The sequence below is a fragment of the Salmo salar genome, chromosome ssa21, assembly GCF_905237065.1.
Source record: "Salmo salar chromosome ssa21, Ssal_v3.1, whole genome shotgun sequence".
NCBI lineage: Eukaryota > Metazoa > Chordata > Actinopteri > Salmoniformes > Salmonidae > Salmo > Salmo salar.
Genome location: NC_059462.1, coordinates 230,001 through 243,529, shown reverse-complemented (window position 1 = coordinate 243,529; position 13,529 = coordinate 230,001). Strand labels below are relative to the sequence as shown.

Genomic DNA, 13,529 nt, shown 5'->3' with positions numbered 1-13,529 from the left:
CACAGTCATACACAATGTATAATCCTGTAATATGATTCTGGCCAGCGATGGCAAAAATATATTCTAATGTGGCCCTCCATGGAAAATAATTGCGCAGGCCTGGTATAGGGTTACTACGCAGTCCTCCAACCTCCAGATGGAGAATGTTTCATGCTATTGATTGTTTTCCCCTCGCCTTGCTGCGTTGTCATGTTTCTGGCATCGAAGCTACTGACAGACGGTGATGTCATACATTTAGGAAGGAGCGGTCCTTCATTTTACAACACCAGGGAGTTATCTACTCTACTCTCCCCTTCCACTTCTTTCCTCAGGGCGGGTAACACTCTTGGCAGCACAGCGAAGGCATTCAGCAAGGGACACGCTGTGCCTGTGTAAAGAGCTTAGCACTATTTACCACAGAAATAAGGTTATATGCCAATAAGGCTACAAAACAGAGAAAATGGCTTTGTTTGGGAAAGGAGCACTAAAAGAAGAGGAAAAGGAGTGGAGACAAAAGTAAAACTATTATTTCTCTATTTTCTAATAAAATTTGATTTTGAGAGAGGAGCGTGTTGGGCACTCACTCTCACTGATCCTAGAGCTACAGAGATGCTTAATTCACTTAAGAGGACTCGAGCTGTAGTCAGGAGAATCTGTCAGCGGAAGATTTTTTGCCCACTTGGCAATGGTAACAATGCAGGCAGGTGGGCACCAAAAGCACCAAGGAAGACTAGGCTATAGCCGACCCCTACCCTGAATCACATGTCTCAGCAGGGTGATGTTCTTACTGCTGCAAATACAGGGTTTGCCCCACTACCAGAGTAGTACTGTATCTTAGAGAAAAATGGGACATGTAGCCAATAGTTACATCCCAAATGGCCCTAGTACCATTTGGTACACCCGTCTGCTGTGTAGGCCTAACCTACAGCTCTACTTTGTCTTAGGGCCCGTTCAGATTACAAGTCTAGTTAACCAGTGTCTGTCTCATCAGTCAACAGATACATTTTTTTGTGTTCCCATTAGCTTCACTTACAGTGGCTTCGGCGAAGCTACTTTCTGCCTGCACACCTCTAGTACCGGAAATCTCACAGTACAGTTTGGAAGAATACCATGCGAGCTGCAATTCTCATCAAACCATTACATAACTTTTTTGCCATTTCTTTATATCTGAAAGGTGTTGCCAGTATCAAAGTGAAAACTTTTATTTCCACCATAGTCAGTAAAGTTCTGCCTACGACATAGAAATGTAGCCGTAATGCTGAGGCGGCCTAGCACGTATTAAATCATGAACATTCTATTGTTGTCCGACATCAAACTTCTCCTCGTCAATCACAAAGCTTCACATGAATGCTTTTAATGCATTTATTCTCTCAATTTAAAGTGCCTTCAGAAAGTATTCACACCCCTTGACTTTTTCCACATTCTGTTACAAAGTAGGATAACAATGGATTTAATTTTAACGATCTACACCAAACTCTGTGGAAGAAAGTGGAAAATAAAACACTAAAATAAATTAGATAACTTTTCAACCCCCTGAGTCAATACATGTTAGAATCACCTTTGGCAGCAATTACAGCTGCGAGTCTTTCTGGATAAGTCTCTAAGAGCTGTCACACCTGGATTGTACAATATTTGCCCATTATTCTTTACAAAAATTCTTCAAGCTCTGATAAATGCAATGTTCAACAACCAACTTAAGACAGACATTTAAGTCTTGCAATAGATTTTCAAGCAAATATAAGTCTAACTGTAACTAGGCCACTCAGGAAGATTCAATGTCGTTTTGGTAAGGAATTCCAGTGTACAGTCGTGGCCAAAAGTTGAGAATGACAAAAATATTAATTTCCACAAAGTTTGCTGCTTCAGTGTCTTTACATATTTTTGTCAGATGTTACTATGGAAAACTGAAGTATAATTACAAGCATTTCATAAGTGTCAAAGGCTTTTATTGACAATTACATGAAGTTGATGTAAAGAGTCAATATTTGCACTGTTGACCCTTTTTCAAGACCTCTGCAATCTGCCCTAGCCTGCTGTCAATTCACTTCTGGGCCACATCCTGACTGATGGCAGCCCATTCTTGCATAATCAATGCTTGGAGTTTGTCAGAATTTGTGGGTTTTTGTTTGTCCACCCGCCTCTTGAGGATTGACTACAAGTTCTCAATGGGATTAAGGTCTGGGGAGTTTCCTAGCCATGGACCCAAAATATCAATGTTTTGTTCCCCGAGCCACTTAGTTATCACTTTTGCCTTATGGCACAGTGCTCCATCATGCTGGAAAAGGCATTGTTCGTCACCAAACTGTTCCTGGATGGTTGGGAGAAGTTGCTCTCGGAGGATGTGTTGGTACTATACTTTATTCATGGCTGTGTTCTTAGGCAAAAATGTGAGTAAGTTCACTCCCTTTGCTGAGAAGCAAAGGGAGGATGCAATACTGTTGGCATGACAGGACTGATGGTAGCGCTCACCTTGTCTGCTCCGGACAAGCTTCTTTTTGGATGCCCCAAACAATCGGAAAGGGAATTCAGAGAAAATGACTTTACCCCAGTCCTCAGCAGTCCAATCCCTGTACCTTTTGCAGAATATCAGTCTGTCCCTGATGCTTTTCCTGGAGAGAAGTGGCTTCTTTGCTGCCCTTCTTGACACCAGGCCATCCTCCAAAAGTCTTCGCCTCACTGTGCGTGCAGATGCACTCACACCTGTCTGTTGCCATTCCTGAGCAAGCTCTGTACTGGTCGTGCCCCGATCCCGCAGCTGAATCAACTTTAGGAGACGGTCCTGGCGCTTTCTGGACTTTTTTGGGCGCCTTGAAGCCTTCTTCACAACAATTGAACCGCTCTCCTTGAAGTTCTTGATGATCCGATAAATGGTTGATTTAGGTGCAATCTTACTGGCAGCAATATCCTTGCCTGTGAAGCCCTTTTTGTGCAAAGCAATGATGACGGCACGTATTTCCTTCCAGGTAACCATGGTTGACAGAGGAAGAACAAAGAGTCCAAGCACCACCCTTCTTTTGAAGCTTCCAGTCTGTTATTCGAACTCAATCAGCATGACAGAGTGATCTCCAGCCTTGTCCTCGTCAACACTCACACCTGTGTTAACGAGAGAATCACTGACATGATGTCAACTGGTCCTTTTGTGGCAGGGCAGAAATGCAGTGGAAATGTTTTTTTGTGGATTCAGTTCATTTGCATGGCAAAGAGGGACTTTGCAATTAATTGCAATTCATCTGATCACTCTTCTTAACATTCTGGAGTATATGCAAATTGCCATCATACAAACTGAGGCAGCAGACTGAATTTATATTTGTGTCATTCAAAACTTTTGGCAACGACTGTATATTTGTGTTTTAGGTAATTGTCCTGATGAAAGATGCATTCGATTCCCAGTGTCTGTTGTAATTTTGCCTAATTTGTATTCCGTACAAAAAGTTTATTTCTTTGCCACATTTTTTGCAGTATTACTTTAGTGCCTGGAAAATGGATGCATGTTTTAGAATATTTGTATTCTGTATTCTAACTGTATTTTGTATTCTAACTGAATTTTCACTCTGTAATTTATGTTAGTATTGTGGAGTAACTACAATGTTGTTGATCCTTCCTCAGTTAAGGTGCCTTCAGAAAGTATTCACACCCCTTTACCTTTTCCACATTTTGTGGTGTTACAGCCGGAATTTAAAATGGATTAAATTGAGGTTGTGTTTCACTGGCCTACACACACACACACACACACAGACACACACACACACACACACACACACACACACTACCCCATAATGTCACAGATACAAATACAGAAAACAGATTTAAAAAAATAACACCTTACGAAACAGCGGGGACTGAAGACACACACACACACACACAGTAATATTGTTGTACGGTGGTATTATACATTTTGTATTGTAAATATGTGCTGGTTTATCTTTTGTTTTGTGTGATGTATGAGAATTAATGTGTTTGGAACCCAGGAAGAGTAGCTGCTGCCTTGGGATCCCTAATAAATATAAATCTTTTAGATTTTTTTACAAATGAAATAAAAACCTTCAAATGGTGTTGATTCAATCCCGGAAAGCCAAAATATATATTCAGGAGCATACATTTAATTATAATACTAGTCAAAAGTTTTGAATGAGGTGTGTCCAGGGTTTTTATTTATTTTTACTATTTTCTACATTGTAGAATAATAGTGAAGACATCAAAACTATTAAATAACACAGCTGGAGTCATTTAGTAACCCAAAAAAATTGTGTTAAATCAAAATATGTTTATATTTGAGATTCTACAAAGTAGCAACCCTTTGCCTTGATGAAACTTGGCACACTCTTGGCATTCTCTCAACCAGCTTCATGAAGAATGCCTTTCCAACAGTCTTGAAGGAGTTCCCACATACACTGAGCACTTGTTGGCTGCTTTTCCTTCACTCTGCAGTCCAACTCATCATAAACCATCTCAATTGGGTTAAGGTCGGGTGATTGTGGAGGCCAGGTCATCTGATGCAGCACTCGATAAATCTCCTTGGTCAAATAGCCAAAAATCTCAAATTTGGACTCATCAGACCAAAGGACAGATTTCCAACGATCTAATGTCCATTGCTTGTGTTTCTTGGCCCAAGCAAGTCTTATTGGTTTCTTTGCAGCAATTCCACCATGAAGGCCTGATTCACGCAGTCTCCTCTGAACAGTTGATGTTGAAATGTGTGTGTTACTTGAACTACGTGACATGCGCCGAATACAACAGGTGAAATGCTCGTAGTAGCCAATCTTAGGCCAAAAATAACTGAAGCAACAAATTTGCAATGAATCCATTATATTATTCTGAGAAAATTGAGTGACTCAAGGTCAGGTCCCTCTTGTACCAAGAAAATGTATCTTACCTTTGTTCCTGTTTTGACTTTAGACTTCAACTTTTGCCGCCGTTTCAGCTTCTTCTTGCTTAAAGCTTTCTTTCCCCTGAAACACATTGTAAAAAACATGAGCAAATCCAGTAACAGCTGGGCCTATAGCCTATCACAACCATGTTAAGTTAATATTCTAACACATTAACAAAAAAAAACCAAAAAAATAGGGGACAGAAAGAATGCCATACCTTTATTTTGAAGGCTAACCCCCCCAACCCCTCTTTTTACGCTGCCGCTACTCTGTTTATCATATATGCATAGTCACTTTAACTATACATTCATGTACATACTACCTCAATTGGGCTGACCAACCAGTGCTCCTGCACATTGGCTAACCGAGCTATCTGCATTGTGTCCCACCTACCAACCCCTCTTTTTTTTACGCTACTGCTACTCTCTGTTCATCATATATGCATAGTCACTTTAACCATATCTAAATACTACCTCAAATCAGCCTGACTAGCCGGTGTCTGTATATAGCATGTCTTTTTACTGTTTTATTTCTTTACCTACCTATTGTTTACCTAATACCTTTTTTGCACTATTGGTTAGAGCCTGTAAGGTCTACACCTGTTGTATTCGGCGCACTTGACAAATGAACTTTGATTTGATTTAACCGCAAAGTGCACTATTGTGAAGCCATGCCCCTTTTTCTGAAGAATTGCATTGTGGGCCCTAAAAGTACAGAAATAGTGTCCTCTGCATGTATACTTCGTATTTTGGTGAATTTAGTACAACATCCGGGAACTTTTGGCATATTAACTATATCCATGCTGTGACCAATAAGCATACTATATACTCAATTCACGTCACAAATAGTACGGTTAGTATGAGTATTCGAACACAGCTTATGACTGGCTTCGAGGTCCAGATTTGAATTTGAGAGCCCTATGGGTACGGCACAAGGAAGTGACACACACACACACGAAAGCTTCTGTCCACAACATAACTGACCTGGTATTTGGATGACATAAGTGTATGTATTGGCTTGCTCCAGTGAGCAGGGGACTATCCACACCACAGAGATCCTATTTAAGCAATACGGCACCTCAGGGGTTTGTGGTATATGGCCAATATACCACGGCTAAGGGCTGTTCTTAAGCACGACGCATCACGGAGTGCCTGGACACAGCCCTATTGCTATTATAAACTGGTTACCAACATAATTAGACCAGTAGAAATAAAAGTTGTGTCATACCCGTGGTATACGGTCTGATATACCACGGCTGTCAGACAATCAGCATTTAGGGCTGGAACCACAGTTTCTAATAATATTTATATCCAATTAATAATAGTTTTATGTAATTATTTGATCCACACACCCTCCCTATCCAAAATACACACAGATAAGTGATATGCTCTAATGTCTTAATACAATAATAAGTTAATGGTTTGAGCAAATAAGTATATCTAGCTTAACCGGTGTGAAATGGCTAGCTAGTTAGCGGGGTGCGCACTAAGTGTTTCAAAATCAGTGACGTCAGTCGCTGAGACCTTGAAGTAGTTTCACTTGCTCTGCTTTTGTGGAGCGATGAGTAACGATGCTTCAAGGGTGACTGTTGTCGATGTGTGCAGAGGGTCCCTGGTTCGAGTAAGGTAGGAGCGAGGAGAGGGACAGAAGCAACACTGTTACACTAGCAATAACTAGCTAGATGAGTGACATGATTCTCGCTGGATTTGAATTCAGATACAGTCAAAAGTTAGGACACCTACTCATTCAAGGGTTTTTTAATTTATTTTTACTATTTTCTACGTTGTAAAACAATAGTGAAGACATCAAAACAATGAAATAACACATATGGAATCATGTAGTACCCCCAAAAAATAACAAATCAAAATATGTTATACAAAAGTAGCCCCCCTTTGGCTTCATGAGGAATGCTTTTCCAACAGTCTTGAAGGAGTTCCCACATATGCTGAGCACTTGTTGGTTTTCCTTCACTCGGCGGTCCGACTCATCCCAAACCATCCCAATTGGGTTGCTGCTTTTCCTTCACTCGGCGGTCCAACTCATCCCAAACCATATAAAAAATTGGGTTGATGTCGGGTGATTGTGGAGGCCAGATCATCTGATGCAGCACTCCATCACTCCCCTTCTTGGTCAAATAGCCCTTACACATCCTGGGGGTATGTTGGGTCATTGTCTTGTTGAAAATGAGATGATAGTGGGACTAAGCGCAAACCAGATGGGATGGCGTATCGCTGCAGAATTCTGTGGTACCAATGCTGGTTAAGTGTGCCTTGAATTCTAAATAAATCACAGACCGTGTCACCAGCAAACCAAACCCACACCTCCTCCATGCTCCATGGTGTGAACCACACATGGAGCTCATTCCTTCACCTACTCTGCGTCTCAAAGACACGGCAGCTGGAACCAAAAATCAAACATTTGGACTCTGACTAAAAGGACAGATTTCCACCGGTCTAATGTCCATTGCTCGTGTTTCTGGGACCTAGCAAGTATCTTCTTATTGGTGTCCTTTAGTAGTGGTTTCTTTGCAATCTCCTCTAAACAGTTGATGTTGAGATGTTTGTGTAACTTGAACTCAAGCATTTATTTGGGCTGAAATCTGAGGTGCAGTTAACTCAAACTTTTACCTCTGCTGCAGAGGTAACTCTGGGTCTTCCGTTCCTGTGGCGGTCCAAATGAGAGCCAGATTCATCATAGCACTTGATGGTTTTGGCGACTGCACTTTCATTCAAAGTTCTTGAAATTGTCCAGACAGGCAGACCATGTCTTAAAGTAATGGACTGTCATTTCTCTTTGCTTATTTGAGCTGTTCTTGCAATAATATGGACATGGTCTTTTACCAAATTGGGCAATCTTCTGGATACCCCCACCTTGTCACAATACAAATGATTGGCTCAAACACATTAAGAAAGAAAGAAATTCCACAAATTAGCTTAACAATGCACACCTGTTTATTGAGATGCATTCCAGGTGACTACCTAATGAAGCTGGATGAGAGAATGCCAAGAGTGTGCAAAGCTGTCATCAAGGTAAAGTGTGGCTACTTTGAACAATCTCAAATCAAATTTTATTTGTCACATACACCTGGTTAGCAGATGTTAACGCGGGTGTAGCGAAATGCTTGTGCTTCTAGTTCCGAACATGTAGCAATATCATGTAGTAATTTAACAAAAACTACCTTATATACACACGCACACACACACACACACACACACACACACACACACACACACGTGTAAAGGAATGAATAAGAATATGTACATAAAAATATATGGATGAGTGATGGCCAGACGGCATAGGCAAGATGCAGTAGATGGTATAGAGCACAGTATAGACATACAGTGGGGGGAAAAAGTGTTTGATCCCCTGCTGATTTTGTACGTTTGCCCACTGACAAAGAAATGATCAGTCTATAATTTTAATGGTAGGTGTATTTGAACAGTGAGAGACAAAATAACAACAAAAATATCCAGAAAAAACACATGTCAAAAATGATTTGCATTTTATTGAGGGAAATAAGTATTTGACCCCTTTGCAAAACATGACTTAATACATGGTGGCAAAACCCTTGTTGGCAATCACAGAGGTCAGACGTTTCTTGTAGTTGGCCACCAGGTTTGCACACATCTCAGGAGGGATTTTGTCCCGCTCCTCTTTGCAGATCTTCTCCAAGTCATGAAGGTTTCGAGGCTGACGTTTGGCAACTCGAACCTTCAGCTCCCTCCACATATTTTCTATGGGATTAAGGTCTGGAGACTGGCAAGGCCACTCCAGGACCTTATGGTGCTTCTTCTTGAGACACTCCTTTGTTGCCTTGGCCGTGTGTTTTGGGTCATTGTCATGCTGGAATGCCCATCCACAACCCATTTTTAATGCCCTGGCTGAGTTGTCCTGTCCCCTTAGCAGAAAAACACCCCCAAAGCATAATGTTTCCACCTCCATGTTTGACGGTGGAGATGGTGTTCTTGGGGTCATAGGCAGCATTCCTCCTCCTCCAAACACGGCGAGTTGAGTTGATGCCAAAGAGCTCCATTTTGGTCTCATCTGACCACAACACTTTCCACCAGTTGTCCTCTGTATCATTCAGATGTTCATTGGCAAACTTCAGATGGGCATGTATATGTATTCTTGAGCTGGGGGACCTTGCGGGGGCTGCAGGATTTCAGTCCTTCACGGCGTAGTGTGTTACCAATTATTTTCTTGTTGACTATGGTCCCAGCTGCCTTGAGATCATTGACAAGATCCTCCCGTGTAGTTCTGGGCTGATTCCTCACCGTTCTCATGATCATTGCAACTCCACGAGGTGAGATCTTGCATGGAGCCCCAGGCCGAGGGATATTGACAGTTCTTTTGTGTTTCTTCCATCTGCGAATAATCGCACCAAATGTTGTCACCTTCTCACCAAGCTGCTTGGCGATGGTCTTGTAGCCCATTCCAGCCTTGTGTAGGTCTACAATCTTGTCCCTGATATCCTTGGAGAGCTCTTTGGTCTTGGCCATGGTGGAGAGTTTGGAATCTGATTGATTGATTGCTTCTGTGGACAGGTGTCTTTTATACAGGTAATCAGCTGTGGTTAGGAGCACTCCCTTTAAGAGTGTGCTCCTAATCTCAGCTCGTTACCTATCTGAAAGACACCTGGGATCCAGAAATCTTTCTGATTGAGAGGGGGTCAAATACTTATTTCCCTCATTAAAATGCAAATCAACTTAACATTTTTAACATGCGTTTTTCTGGATTTTTGTTGTTATTCTGTCTCTCACTGTTCAAATAAACCTACCATTAAAATTATAGACTGATCATTTCTTTGTCAGTGGGCAAACGTACAAAATCAGCAGGTGATCAAATACTTTTTTCCCCCTACTGTATGAGCTAAGTAATATAAGGTAAGTAAACATTATATAAAGTGGCATTGTTTAAAGTGGCTCGTGATACATTTATAACATACATTTCTCCATTATTAAAGTGGCTAGAGTTGAGTCAGTATGTTGGCAGCAGCCACTCAATGTTAGTGATGGCTGTTTAACAGTCTGATGGCCTTGAGATAGAAGCTGTTTTTCCAGTCTCTCGGTCCCAGCTTTGATGCACCTGTACTGACCTCGCCTTCTGGATGATAGCGGGGTGAACAGGCAGTGGCTCTTACGGTTGTGGACGGAGCAGTTGCCGTACCAGGCGGTGATACAGCCCGACAGGATGCTCTCGATTGTGCATCTGTAAAAGTTTGAGTGTTTTTGGTGAAAAGCCAAATTTCTTCAGCCTCCTGAGGTTGAAGAGGCGCTGCTGTGCCTTCTTCACCACACTGTCTGTGTGGGTGGACCATTTCAGTTTGTCTGTGATGTGTACGCCGAGGAACTTAAAACTTTCCACCTACTCCACTAATGTCCCTTTGATGTGGATTGGGGGCATCTCCCTCTGCTGTTTCCTGCAGTCCAAGATAGTCTGCTTTGTTTTGTTGACATGAGAGTGTGAGGTTATTTTCCTGACACCACACTCCGAGGGCCCTCACCTCCTCCCTATAGGCCGTCGCGTCGTTGTTGGTAATCAAGCCTACCAATGTAGTGTCATCTGGAAGTCCAGGACCCAGTTGCACAGGGCGGGGTCGAGACCCAGGGTCTCGAGCTTAATGATGAGTTTGGAGGGTACTATGGTGTTAAATGCTGAGCTGTAGCCAATGAACAGCATTCTTACATAGGTATTCCTCTTGTCCAGATGGGTTAGGGCAGTGTGAAGTGTGATTGCGTCGCCTGTGGACCTATTGGGGCGGAAAGCAAATTGGAGTGGGTATAGGGTAGAGGCGATATGGTCCTTGACTGGTCTCTCAAAGCACTTCATGATGACGGAAGTGAGTGCTACAGGGCGGTAGTCATTTAGCTCAGTTACCTTAGCTTTCTTGGGAACAGGAACATTGGTGGCCCTCTTGAAGCCTGTGGGGACAACAGACTGGGATAAGGATAGATTGAATATGTCTGTAAACACACCAGCCAGCTGGTCTGCGCATGCTCTGAGGACGCGGCTAGGGATGCCGTCTGGGCCGGCAGCCTTGCGAAAGTTAACGTTTAAAATGTTTTACTCACGCTGGCTGCAGTGAAGGAGAGCCCGCAGGTTTTGGTAGCGGACCCTGTCGGTGGCACTGTATTGTCCTCAAAGCGAGCAAAGAAGTTGTTTAGTTTGTCTGGGAGCAAGACATCGTGGTCTGCGACGAGGCTGGTTTTCTTTTTGTAGTCCGTGATTTACTGTAGACCCTGCCACATACCTCTCGTGTCTGAGCCGTTGAATTGCGAATTGCGACTCTACTTTGTCTCTATACTGACGCTTAGCTTGTTTGATTGCCTTGCGGAGGGAATAGCTACACTGTTTGCATTCGGTCAAGTTTCTGGTCGCCTTGCCCTGATTAAAAGCAGTGGTTCGCGCTTTCAGTTTTGTGCGAATGCTGCCATCAATCCACGGTTTCTGGTTGGGGAAGGTTTTAACCTGTTAGGGCTAGGGGGCAGCATTGACACGGCTGGATAAAAAACATACCCGATTTAATCTGGTTACCACTCCTACCCAGTAACTAGAATATGCATATACTTATTACATATGGATAGAAAACACCCTAAATTTTCTAAAACTGTTTGAATGGTGTCTGTGAGTATAACAGAACTCAAATGGCAGGTCAAAACCTGAGAGATTCCTTTACAGGAAGTGGCCTGTCTGACCATTTGTTGAACTTCTTTTCCATCTCTATCATTTACTAAGGATCTCTGCTCTAACGTGACACTTCCCACGTCGTCCATAGGCGCTCAGAGCCCGGGAAAAAACAGAATGTCGTCATTCCAGCCCCAGGCTGAAACACATTATCGCCTTTCTCAAGTGGCCGATCAAGAGACACTAGCTTATGCGCGTGACCCCGACCGCCCCCGCCTTTGGGATTTTTTCCTCTGTTTGCCGAAAAGGAGATTCCCTGTCGGAATATTATCGCTTTTCTACGAGAAAAATGTCGTAAAAATTGATTTTAAACAGCGGTTGACATGCTTCGAAGTACGGTAATGGAATACTTAGAATTTTATTGTCACGAATTGCGCCATGCGCGTGACACTTCTTTACGATTTCGGATAGTGTCTGGAACGCACGAACAAAACGCCGCTATTCGGATATAACGATGGATTATTTTGGACCAAACCAACATTTGTTATTGAAGTAGCAGTCCTGGGTGTGTATTCTGACGAAGACAACAAAAGGTAATGAAATTTTATAATAGTAAATATGATTATGGTGAGTGCTAAACTTGCAGGGTGTCTAAATAGCGAGCCCGTGATGCCTGGGCTATGTACTTAGAATATTGCAAAATGTGCTTTCACCAAAAAGCTATTTTAAAATCGGACATATCGAGTGCATAGAGGAGGTCTGTATCTATAATTCTTAAAATAATTGTTATGCTTTTTGTGAACGTTTATCGTGAGTAATTTAGTAAAATGTTAGCGAATTCCCCGGAAGTTTGCGGGGGGTATGCTAGTTCTGAACGTCACATGCTAATGTAAAAAGCTGGTTTTTGATATAAATATGAACTTGATTGAACAAAACATGCATGTATTGTATAACATAATGTCCTAGGGTTGTCATCTGATGAAGATCATCAAAGGTGAGTGCTGCATTTAGCTGTCTTCTGGGTTTTGGTGACATTATATGCTGGCTTGAAAAATGGGTGTCTGATTATTTCTGGCTTGGTACTCTGCTGACATAATCTAATGTTTTGCTTTCGTTGTAAAGCCTTTTTGAAATCGGACAGTGTGGTTAGATTAACGAGAGTCTTATCTTTAAATGGCTGTAAAATAGTCATATGTTTGAGAAATTGAAGTAATAGGATTTTGAAGATTTTGAAAATCGCGCCACAGGCTGGCAGTGGCTGTTACGTAGGTGGGACGAATTCGTCCCGCCGGTCCCATAGAGGTTAAGAATTATAGATACAGAACTCCTCTATGCACTCGATATGTCCGATTTTAAAATAGCTTTTTGGTGAAAACACATTTTGCAATATTCTAAGTACATAGCCCAGCCATCACGGGCTAGCTATTTAGACACCCGGCAAGTTTAGCACTCACCAATATCAGATTTACTATTATAAAAGTTTGATTACCTTTTGTTGTCTTCGTCAGAATGCACTCCCAGGACTGCTACTTCAATAACAAATGTTGGTTTGGTCCAAAATAATCCATCGTTATATCCGAATAGCGGCGTTTTGTTTGTGTGTCCCAGACACTATCCGAAATGGTAAATCAGGGTCGTGCGCATGAGGCAATTCGTGACAAAAAAAATCTAAATATTCCATTACCGTACTTTGAAGCATGTCAACCGCTGTTTAAAATCCATTTTTATGCCATTTTTCTCGTAAAAAAGCGATAATATTCCGACCGGGAATGTCCATTTAGCTAAACAGAGGAAAGTAAACAAAGCTTTCGGTCGACGCGGGCACGAGCCTGAGTCTCACAGTACTGTAACCAGCCATTACCCAAATGCGCTACTTTGTTTCAGCCAGAGCCTGCAAAGCCACAATTCATTATTTTGCCGCCTTCTGAGAGCCTATGGCAGCCGTAGGAAGTGTCACGGGACAGCTAAGATCCTCACTCTTCAATAAACAGAGACAAGAAGAACGACACCTTGTCAGACAGGCCACTTCCTGCATGAAATGTTCTCAGGTTTTTGCCT

The 13,529-nt window shown here is 42.2% G+C and overlaps 1 protein-coding gene across 8 annotated transcripts in view; it reads right to left on the bottom strand.

Annotated features, from left to right (window-relative positions):
• The window catches only part of LOC106581613 (E3 ubiquitin-protein ligase MYCBP2), a 383,302-nt gene that overhangs the window by 362,788 nt on the left and 6,985 nt on the right, over positions 1-13,529 (bottom strand). For 7 of the 8 annotated variants that reach the window (XM_045704972.1, XM_045704966.1, XM_045704969.1 and 4 more), the window contains exon 2: positions 4,853-4,928. In XM_045704972.1, coding sequence (XP_045560928.1) covers positions 4,853-4,928 — 76 coding nt within the window. Of the gene's footprint in view, positions 1-4,852; positions 4,929-10,724; positions 10,769-13,529 lie in introns of all 8 variants that reach the window. The other variant, XM_045704973.1, reaches the window with a different exon arrangement.